Genomic DNA, 22,992 nt, shown 5'->3' on the forward strand with positions numbered 1-22,992 from the left:
ATTGGGTCTTTTAAACCCATTCTCTGGTTGGCTGATATTCAACCCTCCTCCTAATTGGGTTTTGTAAACTATTCTCGGGTTGGCTAATATTCAACCCTCCTCTTGATTGGGTTTTTAAACCATTCTCTGGTTACTTAATATTTAGCCTTCCTTCCTAATTAGTTACTTAACCTCCTCTGAATGGTGCGTTTAGTGTCTACCCTTCACGACACGGTCACTATTGTTGTCTCGATAACTCTCTCTTTGACTCTGTCTTTTCTATAGCATAAATACCCTTGTCTCGGCCACCTGGGAAGTGCTCTGCTTATACCGTGAGTCGATCCATCTCTTTCTATCCTCCAGCGTCCTAATTCGTATTATGTCTGTGTCGCCAGAACCATCATCTGAGAGGTCGTTGCCTCCGGATACCAATTTCAACTCGACCAGCTTAGACCAAAGAAAGAGAGATGTTCGAGATATTCTTTCGTCCTTCGATGTAAATGATCTCCCGTCAGAGTATTGTTCGGATATTTGCATTCGCATTACGAATGAACAAAGCACAAGACCGAATTCTGAATGGACGGTTTTCGGAGATTTGCGGGCAACAATGCTAACTTGGGGTGTCCACGACTCTGATGGCTGGACCTTCATCAATAAATGGATACCCAAGAAGATTCGAGCTCAGCTCTTTTGCGAAAAGTTACAGAGGCGGTTCCAACGAGAATTCGACGGGTATGATAAGATAGCCAATTCTATAAACGAACCAGAAGCGCAATCTCAGTCTCCGGCACACGTTTCGTCCAGGATCGCCCAGGCCGCCGGGAAAATTAACTCCCTTGTGGCCGAGGCTCTGCTTGATCTCGACTTCCGCTCTGTTGGGCAGAAACACACTGCGAGAGTCCTACTGGAAGCGATCGAGGAGATCTGCATGCGATCTAGGAACATCTCCCCTGCGCTCCTGGAAGGAGACCCATTGACCTCGGGAATGGAACTTGAAATCAGCCTCTACGACGCCTTGATTCGTCGACCGCCTGCAACAACGCCAATGGTGATATTGGAAGCACTGACAAGAGTGTCTGACATTTCACCAGGGCTCTTGCAGGCTTTAAAAATCCGATTCGAAGCCCCCGATATCCCTTCTACGTATGGGCAGCGATTTCATGAACTATGCACCCAAGCTGGAGTAGTTTTGTGATGTGTAAAGCTGGAAGTGCAAGCTGGGAGATTATGCAGCCCCCCTTCCACCCGGGGAGGGGGAATATTATGAATCACTCCTGTCGAACATGAGTCCTCCCAAGAGGGGACTTAAGGAGCGGCGCAACACTGCTGATCTAGGTTTGCTTGATGTATACTCACTTGCTGGTATACTCGGAGCCCAACCATTGATATCTTTGGATTGGAAAGGAAGCAGAAGATGCTCCTGCTTCCCTCATACTCTCTCAACGAGCGGAGTAATCTGTCATCAATGCCACGAATACCAAGACCATGGGCCAATATGTATATAGCACGCGGCACGCAGGCTATCCCTTTTCGATTCTCCGGCTTTGAAGTTGTTGTCGACCTGCGCCTGTCCATAGATAGTACACTTATTTTCAGCTGCTGGTGAACCATCCCCAACATCTAAGTTCTTCTTCATCCTCAAAACATATTTATCTCGGTGACCAATCTCGTCAGCCTCTCTACGCGCTCCGTTCTAGTAATTATTAGCTTCTACACGAGTAAGGAGCAGTTCGACCGCTGTGAATTCCTATTCACTTAGCTAGCCTATAGCGATAGCAGAAGGAATGGAACCCTAGTAGATCGTAGGGGGGCTGTAATGATGGTAATATTAGAATCGCTATCCGAGCGAGGCCGTGTTCAAGAGGAGGAAAGCTCGTAGCGCGAGAAGGCCAGTATTGGGAATTTGTGCTTCATTAGAAGAAAGGGACGTAAAATTAGAGAGTCTAGTTAAATGAGTGAATAGGAAAGTGGCCGAAGTTGCAACGGCATCAAAGAGGAAACACTTAGAACTCTACTAATTTTAGATCCTCATCGACTCTGTGCGAAGTTCAGGATGAGAGCACGAGGGTCAGTGGTTAATATGGAGGTGACACAACCAGCATGACCTGGCGAGGCTGGGCTAGTCGCACGTGAGCTCGGGGGAAGTTTTGCTTATCATTTGGTGCCAAGCCCAGATTCGTCCCGTGTAACCTGCAATTCTGTGCAGTGAGAAACTTTCCAATTATTAACACAACCGGAAAACCATCACTTCCTCTCTCATCGTTCAATCTCAGTTGTTTTTGGTCGTGCGCTTGGGCACGCTCGCCTTGTCAAGGACAAGGCCCACTGCTATTGAATTCGGCTCTAAAGTTGAGCGCTTCAGGACATTGCCATTGCAAGGGTTTGCCTGCGCACGCCCTGCTTCCACTTCCCGACTCTGACCACGTCCAAGTGAACTACTCCATCCTGCGTCAATCAACGCTTTCATCAAGCATTTCACCAACTACTCCTCAAAATGTCAGGGCTCGATGTCGAGGCGTTGCTCGACTCCACCGCCACCAACGATGTCAAAGGCAAAGACTCTCCCCACGACAGTGATGACCGTCACCGCAGCGACCGCTCCGATCGCCGTGACAGAGACAAGCATCGCGATGGCTCCCGTGATCGCGACAAGGACCGCAAGAGACGAGATCGAAGCCGAGACCGAGACCGAGACCACCGTCGAGACCGTGATGATGAGATGAAGAGTCCGAGAAGCGACCATGGCAGTGCTAACGGCAGTCACAGAAGCAGCAGGAGGAGAAGCCGCAGCCGTGACCGGGATGATGATAGAAGACGGTCCAAACGAGATGATGACTACCATCGAAGACGCTCTCGATCTCCAGAGTACGATCGCTATTACCGACCGGGCGGACGATCCAGGCGTGATGAGGATGACTACCGACGCGATCGTGACCGAGACCGACGTCGCTCGCCAAGTCCCAGAAAGCGTGTCAAGAGCAAGACTCCAGAGCCACAACTTACTGAGGATGAGCGTGACAGGAGAACCGTATTTGTCCAGCAACTTGCTGCTCGCCTGCGTACCAAGGAGCTGATCCAGTTCTTCGAAAAGGTGGGTCCTGTTACAGAGGCCCAGATTGTCAAAGATCGAGTCAGCGGTCGCTCTAAAGGGTAAGCTACCAACTACCGTAGGGTAGAATCTCACGCTAATGCATCTACAGTGTCGGCTATGTTGAGTTCAAGAACGAAGAGTCCGTCCCTCTCGCCATCCAAATGACCGGACAGAAACTCCTCGGCATTCCCATCATTGCACAACTCACTGAAGCAGAAAAGAATCGACAAGCCCGCAATCCAGAGGCTACAAGCAGCAACCATAATACAATCCCTTTCCATCGTCTCTACGTGGGCAACATCCACTTCAGTATTACTGAGCAAGATCTACAGAACGTATTTGAGCCATTTGGTGAGCTCGAGTTTGTACAACTACAGAAAGACGAGGGGGGTCGCAGTCGTGGTTATGGCTTTGTGCAGTAAGCCCTCTCCCCAGGTCTTGCTCCGTCATCTGCTAATGTCGAATAGGTTCCGCGACCCGAATCAAGCACGTGAGGCCCTCGAGAAGATGAATGGTTTTGACCTCGCAGGCCGCCCAATCCGAGTTGGACTTGGAAACGACAAATTCACCCCCGAGTCGACCGCCAACCTCCTGCAACGCTTCCAAGGCCAAAACCCACCTGGTTTTCAAGGCTCAGCATTCTCTGGCTCTGGTGGCCGTGGCGCTCATGCCGGAGGGTCTGGCGGCACATTTGATCGTGCAGGCGGCCGTGACAACGAAAAGGGAACTGGTGGAGCAAGTGCACTGGATGATACAGATGTCGCTGGTGTGAATTTCAACAACTATAGCCGAGATGCATTGATGCGGAAACTCGCTAGGACAGATGACACATCTGCAGAGACCGATGCCAAACGCGCTACCGTGCCCACCAAAAAGGAGAGCAAGCCCCTTCCTGTCAACGTCAGCCAGGCAAGCAGATGTGTTCTGCTTCGCAATATGTTTGATCCTGCCGAGTAAGTTTCTCTTCTTGACAGCCCTCACATTGTACCTCGCACTGATGCTATACAAATAGGGAAGAAGGCGACTCCTGGATCAAAGAACTCGAAGACGACGTGCGTGCGGAATGCGAGGAGAAGTACGGTCATGTCGTGCACATCGCCCTCGACCCTAACACCCAAGGCGACATCTACCTCAAGTTCGAGCGCGTCTCTGGAGGGGAGAACGCCATTAAAGGGTTGAACGGGCGTTATTTTGGCGGTAGGCAGATCAGCGCACAGCCCGTCGTTGACGCCGTGTACAGCAGTTTGTTCTCTAGGACGAAAGCGCTATGATTCGCCCCAGCTGCTGACCTTCAGCCTCCGATCCCATCTCGGGTTCCGCCGCAGACGGGTTGAAGAGAAAGAGAAATTGGGTGGCAGCATAGCAACTCTCCCTCAATCATTCGCTTGTACCCCGAAGTGCATACGATGGACGTGACTTAGCCAGTCAGCCAACTACCTAGGTGGAGGGCCTATTCATCAACGTCAAACCGAGTTGGGGGAGGCTGAGGATGAAGTGTGTGGCTCAAGGTCTATCTCTTGTTGACGAATGCACCGGGAGACCGGACGAATGTGCTTCATCAACTCCCTACGGCTCAAGACTGTGGAAGGTTTGACTGCACGGGAATTTTCCTTGCGGTCTGGACAGAAATTCTATTGACCTTCTCATTAGTTACAACACGCTGGGCGTTTCTAGCAACCGGCTTGAAAGCAGAATGTCTTGCGTTCTTGATTTGGATTGGAGTAGGAAGGCTAGGATCGCTGCTCGGTAGGTCGGCCTTGTGATTAATTTGCAACTTGATGAATCTCAGAAAAACTATAGGATGAGACCGCGAGATCCAGAAAGAACAAAATCATACTGCAGAAACATATTGTTAATAAATGGACTTCGCTTCCACTGTGATGTGTCTCTTTCTTTTTGAGTATGATAACAAACCCATAGCTTAGCCCGTACGAATTGAATGAATATGTTTCGCTCTGCCCCTCGAACGAACCCATGGGAAAAGCTCGTCGTCTAGCAGAACTTCTCCTTCCGTCAAGGGGTGTCAATCCTGATCTTGTGCAACACGCACGAGCCGAACATCAATGCCCAAGAAGCCTTCTAACCGGCAGGACACAGGGTAACCATGAGCCAACCCTAATGATCTGCCACAGCACCGACACAGCACTATATGCATCACAACACACAACAGGACCTAACCATTCAATGGATCACGCAATCTCAAGCCTAGATCTTAGCCCGCCATTAATCTATGTGCCTCTGTCCTATGTATGTGCTAGGCTAGAACTGCGCCAGATCCCTCGACGGTCAGAGAGACGGAGGAGGTTGAAGTCGTGGATTGCCTACAGAGGGGCGAGGTCAGTTACCTACCTAGGGACTCGGTATATATATAGAGGCGGCGACAAAAGAAGAGGCCGGGTATAGTTTTCTGATATCGAGCCTCGGCCACCTATCTATGGGCGTCCAATGCAGGACAAAAGTGCTTGCATCCGCTAGATATGTGAGGTACAGGCCGCCTAACCCGTAACCAGCCGTAACCCATACCCGTAATCCGTGACCCGTCCTTCGAGTGTTTTGGGGAGATTGGACTTCTCCAATGGCGATGGTTTATGGAGGGGGAGTTTGTTTTGAGGTCTTCTACATGAATGCACGCATCTCAAGCCCGGAAGGGAAGACTTGCGCTGACTGACCCTCTTTTCTTTCCACGGCGCCGGTACAGGGCATATGACACGTACACACGTATATAGCTACTGCACAGAACGCAGCTACAGCTACCTCAGCCGGTCATGGTTTTCTCGGACCATGCTGGGAGTTCGGCGAACTTGTGGATGTAGATTTCTATACTTAAGCCCTGCCTTGAGGGCGCGTTGGATCTCACTCGGGTATTTGTGAAATAGAGACACGGCAGGTAGCTATCTATGAGTTGATGCAGAGCCAGGCTCGGCTCCCGAGTCTGATATGCAGCGAGTTAGCTAAATTTATACTCAAGTCACTTGTTTAGCAATGACTATATTGAAAGGATATATAGGTTTGGTGGGTCCTCGTACCGATACTACGGGGCATCACGCATACGGTTAGTGCAGGATAAACCATTTGCTATAAAGCAAGGCTGGAATGGATGCTTGACACTAGTGATTATTTTCGTTGTTTAAAATATAGGAAAACAATCGATCTGGAGTGCGCGGTACATCGTCGACTTTTAGAAAGTTTTCCTGCCTGTCCAACGGATACTTCGCACTCCGAAGCCCTTTCTTCTTGCCGTTCGGAAACGTCTCAAATTAGTAATGAGTATGGTTCTCACATGAAGGAAAGCGCCCAAAAGGCAGAACCTTCTTCCTTCCACCATTGTAATCCCCTGGTCCATGGACTCTCTTAAAGCTCATATTTCAGTAGTTTATACCCTTGCCTTGCGGCTACAGCTTCTCGTGCTGGCCCTCTCTAGGTGTATACCGGCCCCAGTACTGCGAGGAAATAACAGTCCGCGTGCGAAACCTAACGTCCTTCCTTACCGAGTCTTGCGTTAGTGGTAAATTCGTCGGTTCGATTTCTGTCGTGTCTAAGTATTGGCGACTAGTGGGGACCTACAATTTCTTAATCAAGAAGATGAGAGCCCTTTAGGTCGTTATTATTTCTAGCCTATATCCTAGATCTATAGCTTCTCTGGCAGTCATGTTACCTTCTTATAGAATGAGGTCCTTCAACAACATAGGCTCCTTTGTCTACTAGTTGGATGGATTCCAGTAATCTTCTTTTTCAGGATTTGCAGCATATTGCGTGAGGGGTGACTCTACATCGACTCTTCTGTTAATAGTAATATCTGCAGCGAGGTATTACAATAGTAGGCTTATGTGAGTGAATCCTAGAGCGTTACCCATGTTGAAGACTCTCTCTTTCTTGATCTTCTCATGTACCCGTGTGAAGAGGCTCATCCCGCTAATCATCTCAGGCATGGCGGTCCATATATTACCCATTTTTATCTTGTCATCTCTTTGAGCCGTTTGCTTCGAAGGTCATTCTCAACTAAGATGTTCTCCAATAGGAACGTGCAGGAGCCACTTCAAGGCCTACGGCTGACGATTCCGACGGGGGGAAGGTGATCACTTACTTTCGTGGAAGCTTGTCTGTTTTTGTAAAGGTATCTAACGATTAGGTGTACGGGCTTACCCTTGGCTGAGCGCTCTTGTAAGGATTAGATCTTTTGTGCAAGATGCCAATAGCAACTGCCCTGGTGTCCCTCCCATCCAGCCTCTGATCTGCTTTGTGGGGGAGGTGTCAGTCATAGAACAGAACTGTTTTACGAGTTGTCCTTCCCTTCTGTGCCTTGTTCATACCCTAGCATGGTGGTTTCTGGCTTGAACCGACGACGAATGAGGAGGTTGAGGCATGGGAAGAAAGGCTTTGGGCTTTGACCAAGAGGGAGTACCTGCTCTGGCCTCAAATGGGAGCCGTGTGTTTGTGACAAGGGGAGATCGAGGCAGAAAGATCGAGACGAAAGCACAGAGTCCTGGACCGGTGGTTGCAGTTGGTTGTGGTGTAGCATCCAAATCGAAACATTGTCTTCTCTGCCGTAGTGGTGATGGGTCTGGATGAAGAAGAACAGGAACAAGTCGTAGAAAGGCGTGGCACGCGCCTCTAGCGCGAGGTTGTGCAAGAGGTGGCGGTTGAGGAGCTGAGGAGGGAGGGCTTGTTCTCTTCAACTGAATGCTCTGATTCGAGGTCAAGAAGCGGGAGCAGAGGTTGATCTTGCCCTTGGAATAGCTCACTGAGTTCCCTGCCGAGTGTTTGATCAAGAAACATGCCAGAGAAAGAACAAGGACCAACAGAGAAGATCAAAGTGACCATCGTTGTGACTTGTGCTTGCTCAATGGCCGCAGCGATGACCCTCATTAGCCGCGCGTGGATTGCTCCTCTCGCTCCCTCTGTGAGTCCCTGTGAGTTCTCTTCCCTCCCTCCTGCTCCCTCCCCCCGATTACCTCAGCCGCATGTCTGGGTCAACATTGCGCTCTCCAAGCTTTCATTCCTCTTGTTAATGCGGCTGGTGAGCGTCAATCGCGCCCGTAATCGGTATAGTCCGGGTAACCCTTTCACGTCAGAGTACAAAAACCTCTTCTCCGACTTGAAAACCCTTTCCTTTTCTTTCTTCTTTTCCCCTACCACCTCCATTCAATCCCGTCGCCGTGAACGTCAACATTCTGTTCTCTCTATCTTTCCTCCTTATAGGGGCTGACAAGCACACAATGTTAGAACGCGAGGCACAGAAGCAATTCATGCTTCTGTGCCTCTTTCCATAACCTCAGTGCTAACGTTGTGTGCTTGTCAGCCTCTTCACTTTATCAGCTATCGGCAGAGCAATTTATGCTCAATATCAAAAGGTAATGTCCGTAGAACTTGCTTCTGAGATGCAAATTTCAACTCACCATGCACAGATCATATAACTAGTGGGATACTCATTCCGGTGAGTCTTTGCGTCATCTCGTCCTTTGTTCCCTTGTCGTACCTTCGGGTCACGCATCATCCCGGACAACGTGAAAGAGGAGGAAAACCAGACTGTGACTTCTCGCATGCACAAACGTGACACAACGCCGGTGTCTGAGAGCTGGGCTGGTTGCTTGAGCGTATGGCATACGCCTGGCTGGATTCGCCTCCTCGACAATGACAAGGTCAACTTCACCCTTCATTCTGGATCGCAGTTCATTGGGACAAGATAACCTGAGCACCTCTTGGAGCGATGTTTTCCATTGCCGTTACGGCCGCCAGATCATCCAGGAGCTGGAGCCTCACCCATGTCCAGGCCATGGACTCTTGCACATCAGCCTTGGGTTCTGCATGCACCTCAAGCACGACGATATCCCTGGACAACCATGTTACCAGCCAACAGTGGCCGTGGTTGGCGGTGCCAGTGAAGTGACAAGTCGTCGTCACTGACGCTGGACTGCCTGAGCATGTGCAGTGCCTCTGGGGATACTTAAACCTCCTTGAACCTCTGGACCGTTCTGTACTCTCTTCGTCCTGGCATCGCCCTTTGACGTACTCTCTTTGGAGTTATTATCGTCCTTCTGCAACTTCGGCCCAGTACAAAGACACATCCCAGAGTATTGGTTAATCAAAAGCATTTCTTCCACTGAACAAAAGTCGTTGTTTGAGCGGCAGTCTGGCAGTCTGGCAGTCCGGCAGTTTGGGTGCTTTCCACGTCGTCGCGCTCGGCTTGGCGTCCAGAGTTATAAAAGAGTGCACACTGACTCCCCCTTCAGCAATTTTCTTCCCTTTTACAAGGTTGATCACTGATCCATCAGGGTACGTCCTCTCTTCCCCCATTGCCATGGGCCTGGCACTCCAGCCATCACCTTCACCGTCCCGTCACCATCATCTCACGGTCACCATCCACAGCACAGTGCCCCCTGAGCAGTCTTGTTCTGAGGCAGTAGCAGAGCTTATATCAGTCTTGGTGCACAGGTCGGTGAGGACTTCACGGCACATTGCTGCCCGAAATCTCTGCTTTTTGACGCTTCGGCTCGCTGTTTCTCTCCAGCTGTGCACTTTTCGACTCCCTTCATCTCAACCCTTACCAATTGATCTCACCTTCTTCCCATTCGACCTCTGCTCATCCAGTCTCTTCCGCAGACCAACATGGCCGGTTATTGCGGCCGTGACACGCCGCTTGCAGCCTCTGTCACTTCCCCCATCATCGAGCAAGCGCAGACCAGACTGAGCCAGTCTGAACGCAATTACTCAAGAACCCAACAAGATCTCCAGAATGCCATGCGCATTCGAGCCACAACACCAATGTCAGCGGTCGAGAGCAGTGCCAAAGACCAGGAGATCATGTCACTGCAACTGCAGCTGCATGTACAGGAGGCGGAAATGAAACGCTTGCAAGAAACCATCACAAGACAGCAGATCACCATCAAAACTCAAAGCGAGGCCATTGCCAACCCGAAACAACACTATGCCACACCGACACCCCACCGTTTCGGAGGCAACCAACAGTATGGCCCACACCCAAACCTTCCCCTTCCTCCTCCTCCTCCTCCACCGCCGATCTTCACCACCGGAAATACAATCACATACACACAGCCTCATCCTGCCATGCCTGCACTTCCCCAGCCACAGCAGTCAAGCAGTACTCCTTCTCCTTTTGACGACTCTGCCACTCGGCGATCCAATGCTCTCCCTATGAGTCAGTCACAAGGACCGCAAATGCATCATCCACAGCCGACTCCATTCCGGCAATCTGGCCATGTCAACGAGTTTGGTTCTCCTGAGCCAGCAAGATCATACAATACCAATTTCACCATGAAGACAACTCCCACCGGGCCTAGCGGTGGAACTCCAGCTTCGGCTTCGGCAGCCAGGATGCACACTCGTGGGATGCCTAGCACAGCTCTGCAGCAGCAACCACAAATGCCTGCTTTCCCCAGCCCCATCGCTCTGGTCTTTGGACCACACCTCGTGGTTTCAGATGCTGTCGCTCAAAAATTTGGAAATGTGATTCACATGGCGGAAGTTTATGCTTTCTCTCACGTCAACACACCCAGCACCCAGAAAGATAACGCCATGCCACAAGAGGTCAAGGACAGGCTGATGAGAGCTTCATCCACCACTTCGGCGTTCCAGTTCATGCAGACACCATACACACGCTACATGCTTGTCAACAAGATCATTGTCCAGTTCATCATCAGGACCATCCTCAAGCATGACTGCTTTACCGGGTTCGATCCAGAAGCTGACCGTGTCATCGAAAACTGCAAAAGTCAAATGTATCAGAGTGAGACCCCAATGCTTGCCCCCTTTGTCACTCGAACTTACTGACATGGGGCCCCAGCTACCCCGGCTCAGGTCAAATACCAGCTCCTCACCACCATGGCAGAGCAGGTCCAAAAACTTAAGATAAATCCCCACTTTCAAACTTTTGTCAACAATATTGCACGCAGTCGCGGCAACGAGATCTGGAAGGTGCTCAAGCCAATGATGCATACCAAGACATCGCGAGACTGGGACGACTTGCACGAATTAATGATCAACGCACATCAGCTCGCTCAGATGATGTTTTCTGGTTCGGAAGAATACAAGTTTGACTTTCCCGTGATGGGCCAGCTATTCAGCAATTCTTGGATGGAGCCTCGCGATCCGTTCAAGAACTTTCACAGTCCGGAACAACTGGAAGCCATGGGCGCAACGGTCAGGCTTGGGATCACACCACTCATAAGCGTCCGATCCAGCACCCCGTCGGGACATGTCAAGTCGTGCAGCATCGTGAAGGCATTTGTTTTGATAAAGGCAGATAAGTAGGGGGACGGTGGAGTAAAATGTGCTGGACTTCCTAGAAATTGACTTTTAGGCGGCCGGGGGGAAAACATGCCAAGACCAGTGCAAATGTATGGGGCTCCCATAGAAATTAGATGGTTGGCAGATGTAAAATTCCGATAAAGAAAGTTTTTCCCACCAAAAAAAAGGAAAAGACAAAAAACCCTTTACCACCAGTGTCCTCCTCCGTATCAAACCTTCACGTCAATGGCAGTTCCCTATGGCATCCTTTTCACGTGCTTTCAAAGCCTCCTATGGTGATGGCACATAGCGTCGTCCCCATACAGGTCCCTCTCGGCGCATTCGTTGGACAGTCAGCTCCTGTCAGACAATAAAAAGCAAGGCTGAAAATAGCAGCCGTCGTCATAAAGAGGCTGGAAATCCGGGGAATGGCCGCTGCGAGGGTGTCTTGCCACAAGCGCTGGTTGGTTCGCTCACCAAGCGTCTACCAAGCACAACACAAGCGTCGCCTCTCGCCTCGTAATCGGAACGCGGGGGAACAAACAACGTCGCCATATGGAAACATGGCCGCAACCACACTGGCTTCGATGACCGGCCTCTGGCCTAGAGGTGCCTGACAAAACATACATGTTGGCTCAGGAGGAACAACCTGGATTGGTGTGTGTGCGCGGCATTGTTGATTAGGCCCCGAGCCATTTCTCAGATCCAAGACAGGTCAAATTCCAGAGATACGTGGTCAAAAATAGAACGGTGGTTGACAAACTCCTTCTACCTGCGTGGCGACAAACACACTGGGCATTCTGAGAAGCAGCCGCATGTTGCCGGACAATGGAGGATGGCCAACCAGGCTATATATCTCGACACCTCCAGACTCGGTCTATCCCTGACTTCAACCGTCACCCATACGACGCCTTTTCCTACTCTACGTGAACCGCCCAAAAACTCATTCTCTTCCCCATCCAATATGATGCGCAGCTACGTCCTCATCTCACTCGGAGCTCTAGCATCGGCAGCGACGTTTGACGTCAACGTTGGCCAGAATGGCTTTACGTATTCTCCCGACACTGTCCACGCCGCCGTCGGCGACACCGTCAACTTCCACTTCTACCCGGGAGGGCACACTGTCACGCAGTCGCCTTTCGACACTCCATGCCAGCCTGTCTCGGGGAATGCTATCAACTCTGGCGTTATAAACTCGAACTCGGGACAGGCGAGCACCATGTTCTCCATGAGAGTGAACACCACCGACGCGATATGGCTGTATTGTGGTCAAGTCGGGCATTGCGCCACAGGAATGGCCATGGTGATTAACCCACCGTAAGAGAATACCACACTTTCATAACGGTGTCAAGCTGCTCCCGTTAACTCCTGAACAGGTCTAACGGTAACACTCTTGCCGCTTATCAAAAGGCCGCCAGCGGCCAATCGGGCCAAATCCCGTCCAGCGTCTTCGGGGGCGTCATCGTCGCCAACGTGGATAATGCTGGCGCCAGTGCCAGTTCCAGCTCTTCAGGTTCGGCGTCTTCCTCCAGCTCCAGCGCCTCCGGATCTTCCTCGTCTGCAACAAACTCCGCCACCACCACCGCGACCACCACCACTGTCGCAGCAATGACGACCAGCACAGGCGCCTCGGCTCAGTCCACCAGCAATGCCGCATCTTCAAATTTTGGCGTTATGAGGTTGGAATGGTCCCTTGTGGGCACCTTGTTGGCTCCGGCTGTCGCTTACCTGTTCTCATGAACCGAACCGGGCGCTCGCCACAAGCAGGAAGGGGAAGCGCAATTTTTGTCCAACCCGACCCAAACAAGCATAATGACGGACTTCTTTTCTCTTTTTGCTTCATCCGCTTTTAGTGCTCGCAGTACTGGCGGATGCTTGATAGCGAGATTGGACAGGAGAGCGCACCAATGCATGCAATATAGGCACAAAAGTTGACTGGAGACGTGGGATCAGAATGCAGCTGACTGACTGAAGTATTGTGGTTGGTCCTGGCTTTGTAGATTGTTTTCTGGTACGATTTGATTATCTAAGAGCCTTTGAACAACCCTCCTTGTTTGATTCCTGCTTTCTCTGCCATTCCTTCCCATTGTTTTTCTAACGAAAGAGCAAGTTAGTAAACGACCATTTTTTGTAGTGGAATCTCTTTTGTTTTTCTCTAGAGGCGTCAATCCGCCCCGCCGAGCCGCCGCCGAGCCGCATGCGCTTACAGACATACACCAGCCCAGGGTTCCTTTCCGCGGCGTATGCCCGGGCGGTAGGGCTGGCTGACACCGATACTGTGCACCGCATGCGAGATCCGAGCAGAAGACGCAGAAGACAGAGAAGACGCAGAAGATGCAGAAAGACGGAGGTTGTGTCTGTCTCGTGCATTAGCTCGCTCGGTACCTAATAGGTGCATGGGTAATGTAACATCTGGTATGTGTTAGATCATGTAGGGAACCAACCCCCTGGCGTAGCGACTGTCCCGGTCAATAGGACCGACTGTGCATACTTATACGGAGCTCATACTGTATCGGTGACGAATGGGTCCAAATAGCTAGTCAGTTAGCTCACTCACTAATTAACGTAGGTACATACACACACATCCGTACATGCATGCACACCTGGGCAAGGCTGCCCTACCCCCTTGCACCACCCATTTTGGTCGTTCGGTGCAGAGTTGGCCAGTTGGTGCTAGGGCAGGTACAATGACGGACTATATGTATCTGCCATTGAACCGCGTTCATCTTCTTTCACAGAAGGAAATGCATCTAGGTCGTTAAATCCTGTCATGTGCATACATACGTTTCTAGGTACATGCACTGGCGTGACTGGAGCAATTTGGATTTTTGGGAAAGATCCGCAAATGTGCGTGAATATGTGGCTGTCTCTGGGTGTCAAATCAATCTCAAGTCTCAACTCTCCGAATCTCGTCCTCGAAGAGCTAGTTCCGTCTCCTCGTTATCATCCTCATCGTCCTCGTCCTCGTCACCTTCATCATCACCGTCGTCACCCCTAGGTCCCTATTTTCCTCTTTTAGAGAGTGTACCGATAAAACGGGCTCTTGTCGCCCATGTCCAGCAACTCCTGCTCGGTGTACTTCGCCTTGATGGCCTCCTCGCCCTCTCGGGCCAGCAAGTCGTCTCTCCGCTTGTTCTCGCGCTGGTACGCGGTGCGGAGGATGAACGCGGCGACGATCCCCAACACGCAGATGCCCAGGCTGACACCGAAGCCCGTCGGGTATTTAGGCGCCTGTGCAGAGAAGTAGATGTTGCTGCCGCAGATACCGCCCATGTTGCCGACACTGATGAGCAGGGCCATACCTGTTAGGGAGGTGTCTGTTAGCTTTGCCACCGCGTAATCGAAAGTTTTTTGGGGGGGCCCGGGGGGGGGCAAGCCTTAGGGTTGGTTTGAATGCAGGGATCTTGCAAGAAACAAACAGGTCCAAGCGCAACTCACCGACCGCGCGCTTGGAGGATGGCGCGAGATTATTGGCGATCAAAGTCACGATACAGGTGAATGGACAATATAGTCCGACAGCCACAAGGAAGAGGAAGAAGTAGGCCACCCCCGAGTATTTCGGATGTGGGATGGCCAATTGGGCGATGAACCCGGCCACTCCAATGGCGAATCCGCCCATGATGAATGGAGTTCGCTGATGGACGTAGTCGGCCCAGAAGGCCACAATCACCGTCGCTATCATTCCAACGACGTAGATGGGGATGGTCATGAGCTGTGCATTCGCAGAACTGTAGCCCATTTCCTTGATCACCGAGGGCACAGTCGCCGTGAAGCCGTAGGTGCCGATACTGCACGCCCAGAACGGGATGACGGCGCACCAGATCCGCCAGTCCGCAAACCCGGCCTTGATGTACGACCAGCTCATCTTGTCAACGTTGGTAACCCTGCCTTGGCCGGAGCCCGTGTGTAGGGCGATCCGATTGACGATGAACTCGCGCTCTTCCTTGGTCAGGAACCGCGCCGTCTCGGGCTTGTCGGGCAGGAGGAAATACAGCGTGAAGGAGACGGCGATCGGTGCCAGTCCCTCGAGGATGAAGATCCACTTCCAGCCCGCGAGCCCCGCGATGCCGTCCATCTTCTCAATCGCGAAGGCGAGGAGGCCTGAGAATGCTCCCGACAGAGAGGCCGCCGCGTAGAAGACGGCCATGCGACGTTGGACCTCGTAGCGTCGATACCAGATTGTGAGCACTGAAGCAAAAGTCAGAGTTAGCGGATCGATTGAGCCTTGACTATCTGCGCGCTTTGAGCAGCCAACCCGTCAGAGGCTTGAGTTTAGCTTTGCATCTGCAGGCAAAGGATGACTCACGGTAAGTCGCAGCAGGAAAGAATCCAGCTTCCGTTAGCCCGAGGAAGAAGCGAGCCGTAACAAGGCCCTCATAGCTAGTAACGATTCCCATCAAGGTCATGACGAGACCCCATAGGAAGCACAGTATGGAGATCCAGATCGATGGACGAAGCATCTTGAGGACAATGTTGGAAGGAACCTGACTTTGTTTCAGTATAATTGCAACGTACATGGTACCTGGTTTGCGAATGGATTCCAGACCTCGAACAGAGCATATGGCACGAAGAACACCGTCAATGCGGTATTGTAGCGCATCCCGTAGAGCTCCAGGTCTTCATACATGCCAGCGATCTTGGCATTGCCGATGTTGCTTCGGTCAATGTATGCGAGACTAGCACTTTTGTTAGGGCCACTATATACTAGCATCGCAAACGTCATTGTACTCACAGATACAAGACCCCAAGGAGTGGAATAAGACGATAGTCGACCTTTCTCAAGATCCGTTGTACTTCCTTCTGGTCGTAGTGAGGTTCGACTTGGTCCGCAGCGTAGCCGGCATCGACGGTGCGTAGAACATCGCTGGCATCGGCATCGCCAGATGTTTGTATACCAATCTCTTTCTCGTCGCCGCCATATTCAATCCTTTGGGTTTTCAGCTTCTCAGTCATGTTGAAGTGACTCTTAGGTTTCTGATGCAACGATCACAAAGAAAACAAAATAAGTGCTGGGAGGAGGAGCAGGAAGAGTGAATATGAGGCCACTCCCCAGGAACTGGCGCGGTTATGAGCCTGACGTGCGACCAGGACATTGGCATGCAGCCTCGGGGACTTGGGTGTGCTGTCGACCGACTTGATGACTCCATCCCGGTTTCAGTAGCAGGGACCGACCAGCACCACCGGGGCTCAGACCACGAGGCCTTCTGGAATCGGGCCCGTTCTTCACCAGAAGGCCCAATGGTCCTATTGCTGGGGTTCGCAGATCCCAACTGCCGACCCTGTCTTGTACTTGGGATCGGTCTTGGATCGGTCCCTTGGCGAATGCAACGTGGGGATTGCAGTTGGTATAGCATCCACAGCTTGGCTAGCCAAGGCTGGCTTGACTCCCCAAGAGACTTGGTGGCGATCATTCCGTGAAGTGCGTGAAGGCTTACCTGTTTGAGGTGAGGAGGACCCTTGCACTTCTACTTGATACGCTCCGTTAAGAGTATCAAGGCGCCGAGGAAGCCTCGGGTTATTTCGTGGAGAGTAAGCGGTTCTGAGTGGCTTGCCTAGCTGCTTTATCTAGTATGCTTGGTCCCCTATTAAGAGTCAGCCTGGTGGGGCTAGTGTACTATGCTCTCGTGCTCCGGTGGAATAGTTGTGGGGTACTGAAGCCGGCGGACACAAGTACCCCAGATCGACTGCTCCGAAGCCCTCTGATACCTTTCTCCGGTCCAAACGGGAAGACATCATGCATTCTTTCACGGATTAGTTGATTCATCAAACGGCTCATTCATGGCTAATGCTGGTCTCTTTGTCGTTCTCTCCGCCGGGTCTGTCCTTGGCAGCTACCTTCTCTCCCACAACGCCCGCGCTTAGCTCTTTCCAGCGGCCCTTTCGCCGTCAACCGTCCTTCGCTGTTATTTGTACACTTCGTTCAGTTCGTACTTCCTCGCCGGTGCCAACATCTTGTACTTGGCCCTCTTATACTCCCTCCTGTATTCCTTAGCCGGCCGCCAGATCGCGGCCTCCATGTTCCACATGTCTATAAGTTGTCGTTTCGCCAGGCACCACTTTGGATTGTGCACGGTGAGGAGTTTCTTATCGATTGTTTTCTTCTTCGCTGCGACAATTCTTTCAGGTGAGCGAGGAGCAGGAGGTGGGCTGGATGGAGGAGGTCAGATTCGTTCGCCTCGTGAACTCTGGGATGATGCGGTGGTGGAGTTTGGAAGTCGCAGGGAGGGTCGATTCGAGGAGTTCCTTTCGCTTTTCGTTGAAGAAATCTGCCATCGAGCTGTACTTGGTATATACAAGACGACGGTCCCTCTGTTCTTGACCGTGTTGCTGCTGAGCGGATGTGTCTGACGCCATACTGACTGCCATCGAGAAGGACGTGAGTGGTTAAGTGTCTGGATGTGCTGGACGAGGCCGAGCGATGGCGTGCAAACGTCGGTTCGAGCGGCGGTGCAAGTGAAAAGCTGGCTGGATAAATCGACGATGAGTGAACAATAGCATCTCGATGATTCAAGTAACCACTTCGGCAGACAATTGGCTGGAATATTGGTTCTATCTTTTTTCTTCCCGACACTTAGTCGTCACCTGCACAGTGTTCATCGTTCAAGGGGACCACAGGGACAAATATGTGTCGAACACAATGTCGGTGCTGGCCGCGAATAAAGCAGATGGGCTTCATCGCTAAGGTCCTTAGACTAGCTCGGTCGGTGTCGCCAGGGGCTTCACACATGACAACGCAGCAAGTATTATAAAGCGAACGGTGAAGGCTCTGAAAAGACATTGGACTAGTGACTCGAAAATATGCGAGGTTCCTCTCTCGCCACTCACAAATCAATGAGCGTCTCGAGACCGTTAGGCATAGGGCCGTCGCAAGCTCAGAAAAATAGAACAAACGCTATTTCGAGGTATATCAGATGCTACCGTGAATACTTCGCCGCAATCGACCATAGGATGTGGAAAACAGGGCTTCCCGTTCGCTCAGCCGTACTTAAGCCACATGCCGGTCAGTTAGTACTAAGGTGGGTGACCACTTGGGAATCCTGACTGTTGATTGTTTTTTGCTTTTTATGTCTTAGAATATGTTTTTCTTTGTTCTCCTTTTCTCATAAGATTATACTCCTGCCTTAGTGGCCGGAATTGGATCTGTGGGCTCCTCGATGGATGTTTCCTCAGCTGTAGTGAGTACGTATTAGGGCGACGCCAGGCTGAAAATAAGGCCTGCAGAGGGATGGCATAACTTCTGTGAATATAAGTCTATGAGGCAATTTATCATCGAAGGGGATGATTGAGGCGTGTGGGATGGCAGTCCCGGAGAGTGGGATATTCTAGGTTTTAAAGGAACACGGAGGCAATTGTAAGTCATTGTTTTGGCGTTGTGTCGAAAGCACCAGCCATGGATTGCACATATGTTTTTCTGATTCAGGGTCGCTTTCATCAATGCCATACGGCAATTTGAGGCAACGAATGAGCTCATCTAGGATCATTCCGAGCCGGCCTATTGCGTCTTTTCCATGGACTCCCAATGCACGAAGAAAGGCCCTTCACATCTGCTCTCCGCCACCCCTCCCCCCCATCAAATCAACATTTGGAAGAGAAAAGAACACAGTGAGCATTTTCATCAACCTTTCAAGCCGCCATAATAGCTTTCTGTCTCCTGGCAGCTCGCTGTCTGGCTGTCAATCTTGTCCCCTTCGCAACGCCAAGTTCTTCGGCCTTGGTGACTGCCTCCTCAGCTTCCGTCAAGATCAGTTCAATGTGGCACGGGTTGGACATGTAAGGGTTGATACGGCCGTGGGCACGGTATGTGCGACGTCGCTGCTTCGGGGCTTGGTTGACTTGGATGTGTTTGACAATGAGTTTTGAAGTGTCGAGACCTTTGGTGTCGGCATTGGCTTCGGCATTCTTGAGAAGACCCAACAGGAATTCGGCCGACTTGACGGGCCAGCGCGCTTTTGAGACTCCGAATTGTTTGCCTGCGGAGAGGGAAAATGTTAGCAACTGCGATTGGGATTTTGTACCAGACCCGCAGAGGAAAACATGAGCATTTCGCCGAGTCTCATCCACCGTCGAGAATCGCCCACTTCAAGCTCTTTATATAGTGTGCTTGCAGGGCGTTGTTTCCAGGGATGATCCACCCTTTCCCTCAGAAATCAGATCATGTTCGTACCTTGCGCGCTCCGTCCAGTGCTGCCCGCATATCTTCTCATTGGCACAGCCTCCTTGAGTTGTTTGACATTTTCAAGGTATTGAAGGGCGCGCTCGAGTTTCCATCCATTGATAGCTTGAGCAGTCTCGCGAGTGTTCTTGAAACTGACCCGTAGGTAACTGCCACGGCTTCGAGCCGAGCGGGCGCTGGGAATGCGGTCGGCGGGGGCGTAGCGGACCTGTTGGGTCAAAGTAAGCTATCTATATGGACTCAATGGAGAAATTGTGCAAAAAGGTAAACTTTCATACCATCTTGACAGTTGCGGGAGCGATGAGATGGTCCTGGTCGTCGTTGTCAATTCGATCTCAAAATCGAGGGCGCACACTACCGGGAAATTTTGGTTGTGGGAAACGCCAAGACTGCGATTCTGATCTCGCCGCATCATCCCAAGTCAGGCAACTGTTCCGACTAATCACACGTGATATGTCTTGGCAGCGAGGCAGCCAACGAGAGGCATTTTGAGCGTTTTTCACTTTTCATTGTGTTCGGCCTGACACTATTTTGAGGGTTCCAGTCTCCAAGTCTTAGCCCCTCGAAAGATAATGTCCGACTGAATCTCATGGTGTTCACAGTCAATATTGGTCCTCGCTTGTCTGGTTAGCCGGCGGTCCAGTCGGTTCCCGAACTCTGGTCAGGTTTCCAGAACCATGGAGTTAAATCCACCTGTTTTCTCGATCTGACCACACGCCCGTCCTTGCTTCTGCTAATCTGTCTCAGCTCGAGGATCGTAATCGCCGCCCTCTGTCTCTTCTGTTCCTCCCCGAACCAGTGGATTGTCGTTGTACCAATCATCGTCCTCTGACATCTCCACTTGCTCAACCGCGCCGGCCATGATCTCCGCCTTTGTCCTCGGCTTCTTCTGATTTGGCAAAAGCCTTCCCTCTCCAATCGTCTCATTCTTTACTGAGCCTGCTACCGCATCATACTGCTCATTATCAAAGATCTCTCCGCGGTTGTCGTCATCGCCGACTTCATCTTCCTCTTCTGTGGACACAAGCGCCGCCCCGGCTAACTGGCTGTCTTTCCGCTTGCTCGGAGTTGACGGTGGTCCGGAGACAGCTCCAACAACGACATCATTATATCCAGGATCCCCAGGTTTGTACAATTTACCATTGATGACTTTTGAACCAGTTGGCCTTCCTCGTCTAGATCCACCGATATCGGCATCGGGGAAATTGGATGTGTATTTCGAGGCAATTGTGTCAAGTGAGAATTGCTGTCCGTTAAGGATTTTCAGATACGTCCTCCAAAGCTCCAATGTGTCCTTGTCCCGGACCTTGTCGTATTTTCCGACTTCGAGCCCATTGATTGTTTGTAGATCTAATGCCTCGGCGCGGGTATCCGCCCAGTACCAGAGTACTGAGCCCTCACTCGCTTCGTCTAGTCTCTCATCTGCTTGCGTAGCGTAGATGCGACCTTCTTCGATGCCCTTCAGGTCGTAGTCAAGCGTGGGTTTGATGTCACGTTTGCTGCCATTGATAGAATTTCGTTGCAACAAACCTGTCCATATCTGCACAGCTGCAGCTTCGTACAGTCTTCCGAGGATTTGATCGTGTGATATCTCATATCGATTACCAGGCCGGTGTAAGGGGTACCAGGGACCGTAGATTGCTGAACCAACGGGTCGGAAGAGTATCTTCACCTCTTCCTGAGGCACGGCATCAGGATCACCCAGTTGTGAGTCCCCATCCGTAGCTTGCAGTTTGTAATGACGGCTCTTATCGACCGTGTAACCTTTGCCAACGAGCGTTATATAAGACTTTGTCGACAGCAATGGCGAGTCTGGAGAGACATGCTCCGGCTTGATCTCCGACAGATGTAGTCTGATTGACTCCACAATCAGGACATCGGTACATCCTTTCCCTTTTTCTCGCGGGGCAATTCTGACGGCGTCGCCAACCGTGATTAGCTCAGCACCAATATAGAACCCCTTGCACCGGATGGTTGCGTCGGGCCAATCTCCCTTAAAATACCATTTCTCTAGAAGCGAGATACTGGTCATACAAGTTAGGGCGTTTTCAATTGATGGGTGCCATTTCGTCCTTGGAATCCCACGGAGTAACATCTGCCAGTGAGTCAAGGGTCGGATATTTCGCAAAGGGAGGTAGCGGTATTGTTTGGACATTGTTTTGTCCTCCTCGTTGTTAGGATCTGGAAATGTTTCCACGCGGAAGCCCCCAACGTTAAGATTGGTCTGCTTAGAGGGGAGATCTTGAATGTCAGGAAAATCGACAGGCCCGTCACTTGCTGGAGCAGAGGGCACAGCCGCAACAACCCCGCCTCTCCACACAGGTGAACCATGAAAGCATTTCTGCTCAAAGGAGTAGAATTTGTATTCCTGTGTCCTCTCCTCGAGCATGAGGTAGTGATCGTGGGGGAAGATTGGACAGAACAACACAAGTTCTCCGATTCGAGGCACAAAGGCGTGTTGGTGTTCAATCAAGGTCAAATTCCGCTGGATGAGGTTCACACCACCCCAATCGTGAACGTATTGAGTCGGATAGGAGTGCTCGGCTCTCCAGTCCATAGAGTTTGGTTCTCTGATGTCGTCTTCGATTCCTTGTTTCCCTCCCTTATTCGCCTCCAGTCTCTTTAACTGATCTTTGAACACATCCTCAGTGCCCTCTTCGTCTTGTGCATAGGGAGCTCCGGCAGCTTTAATTTGTCTCTGTGGCCGCGTTGAAATGGGGCCAGGGGCGCGACTGGCAACGGAGGTTGACCTCGATGAAGGAGCAGTTTCAAGAGGGCTAACTGGTGTTCCCCTCTCCCTCGCAACTAAGAGCTGGGTCCCCAGAGAATGCGCCATTCGACGTTTGATCGGTCCCACTTTGTAGCGACCACAGAGTATGCACTCACAAATGCCCTGCTTACCCGACATCAACCAAAGGAAATGCGGTTGAAATCGAAGAATAGAGTCGTAGTACTTGCCAGATGGGTGGCCAAAGAGTCGCTTGTAGACCCCTACCGTGTTCCCGAGCTGGTCGATTTCAAACAAGGCAAAGCCGTTGGGGAGCTTGTCGAGATAGTATTCTACATCTACGTCCAGAGTCAGTACAGATCTAGTAGTCGTTTTGTTCATGATTTGTGGCGAGCACACTAGATCCGAACCGCTGGAGATTATCTTCGATGATATAACTTACCTGGTCGTCGGATCCCTGTCTCCACTGACCATTCTTTTGCCAAAGTGACGAGGTATCGCTCTTCAGAACTAGGCCGGTAGGGTTTGGGAGGCCACTGTCGTTGGTCTCCATCGCTGTAAGGCTTGATAGGAAGGACCTCCCATCGCCCCTTTTTCCCGATTATCTCCCAGGAAGCGTCGCCGTTGGATGCGTCTTTGCGTGACATCGTGGCATGGAGAACCGAGAGCGGAAACACTGGACGGCGGACCAAGGACCATCATAGATGAAGAGTGGTGCTTAAAATGTAAAGGTGGTTTGGCGAAGCAGCGTGCCGGAAGTAAAATCAACTGTGGCGT

At 51.3% G+C, this 22,992-nt stretch overlaps 8 protein-coding genes and 1 non-coding gene across 9 annotated transcripts; 5 read left to right on the forward strand and 4 right to left on the reverse strand.

Moving 5' to 3' along the window:
• Nucleotides 1–358: 358 nt before the first annotated feature.
• Z519_09467 (uncharacterized protein) lies at nt 359–1,174 on the forward strand (the record flags this gene model as incomplete). Its single annotated transcript, XM_016767190.1, has 1 exon — nt 359–1,174. The coding sequence occupies one exon, from the start codon at nt 359–361 to the stop codon at nt 1,172–1,174; it is 816 nt and encodes a 271-aa protein (XP_016616706.1).
• Nucleotides 1,175–2,473: 1,299 nt separating this feature from the next.
• On the forward strand, nt 2,474–4,341 carry Z519_09468 (uncharacterized protein; the record flags this gene model as incomplete). The annotated part of the gene is made up of 4 exons (XM_016767191.1): nt 2,474–3,129; nt 3,180–3,488; nt 3,538–4,023; nt 4,083–4,341. 4 exons carry the CDS (start codon nt 2,474–2,476, stop codon nt 4,339–4,341), a joined length of 1,710 nt encoding a protein of 569 aa, XP_016616707.1.
• A 5,335-nt stretch (nt 4,342–9,676) lies between these two features.
• On the forward strand, nt 9,677–11,338 carry Z519_09469 (uncharacterized protein; the record flags this gene model as incomplete). The annotated part of the gene is made up of 2 exons (XM_016767192.1): nt 9,677–10,814; nt 10,872–11,338. The coding sequence occupies 2 exons, from the start codon at nt 9,677–9,679 to the stop codon at nt 11,336–11,338; spliced, it is 1,605 nt and encodes a 534-aa protein (XP_016616708.1).
• Nucleotides 11,339–12,278: 940 nt separating this feature from the next.
• Nucleotides 12,279–13,054, forward strand: Z519_09470 (uncharacterized protein; the record flags this gene model as incomplete). The annotated part of the gene is made up of 2 exons (XM_016767193.1): nt 12,279–12,631; nt 12,691–13,054. The coding sequence occupies 2 exons, from the start codon at nt 12,279–12,281 to the stop codon at nt 13,052–13,054; spliced, it is 717 nt and encodes a 238-aa protein (XP_016616709.1).
• Nucleotides 13,055–14,329: 1,275 nt separating this feature from the next.
• On the reverse strand, nt 14,330–16,267 carry Z519_09471 (uncharacterized protein; the record flags this gene model as incomplete). The annotated part of the gene is made up of 5 exons (XM_016767194.1): nt 14,330–14,616; nt 14,753–15,502; nt 15,621–15,798; nt 15,861–15,990; nt 16,047–16,267. 5 exons carry the CDS (start codon nt 16,265–16,267, stop codon nt 14,330–14,332), a joined length of 1,566 nt encoding a protein of 521 aa, XP_016616710.1.
• A 950-nt stretch (nt 16,268–17,217) lies between these two features.
• Nucleotides 17,218–17,668, reverse strand: Z519_09472 (uncharacterized protein; the record flags this gene model as incomplete). Its single annotated transcript, XM_016767195.1, has 2 exons — nt 17,218–17,461; nt 17,598–17,668. The coding sequence occupies 2 exons, from the start codon at nt 17,666–17,668 to the stop codon at nt 17,218–17,220; spliced, it is 315 nt and encodes a 104-aa protein (XP_016616711.1).
• Nucleotides 17,669–18,251: 583 nt separating this feature from the next.
• On the forward strand, nt 18,252–18,367 carry Z519_09473. The gene has a single exon (XR_001677178.1). It is a non-coding gene; the product is annotated as a 5S ribosomal RNA (ribosomal RNA).
• A 570-nt stretch (nt 18,368–18,937) lies between these two features.
• Z519_09474 (60S ribosomal protein L17) lies at nt 18,938–19,768 on the reverse strand (the record flags this gene model as incomplete). Its single annotated transcript, XM_016767196.1, has 3 exons — nt 18,938–19,284; nt 19,479–19,695; nt 19,766–19,768. The coding sequence occupies 3 exons, from the start codon at nt 19,766–19,768 to the stop codon at nt 18,938–18,940; spliced, it is 567 nt and encodes a 188-aa protein (XP_016616712.1).
• Nucleotides 19,769–20,220: 452 nt separating this feature from the next.
• Nucleotides 20,221–22,862, reverse strand: Z519_09475 (uncharacterized protein; the record flags this gene model as incomplete). The annotated part of the gene is made up of 2 exons (XM_016767197.1): nt 20,221–22,553; nt 22,658–22,862. 2 exons carry the CDS (start codon nt 22,860–22,862, stop codon nt 20,221–20,223), a joined length of 2,538 nt encoding a protein of 845 aa, XP_016616713.1.
• Between the last annotated feature and the right edge of the window lie 130 nt (nt 22,863–22,992).

Source organism: Cladophialophora bantiana (genome assembly GCF_000835475.1).
Source record: "Cladophialophora bantiana CBS 173.52 unplaced genomic scaffold supercont1.15, whole genome shotgun sequence".
Classification (NCBI taxonomy): Eukaryota; Fungi; Ascomycota; class Eurotiomycetes; order Chaetothyriales; family Herpotrichiellaceae; genus Cladophialophora; species Cladophialophora bantiana.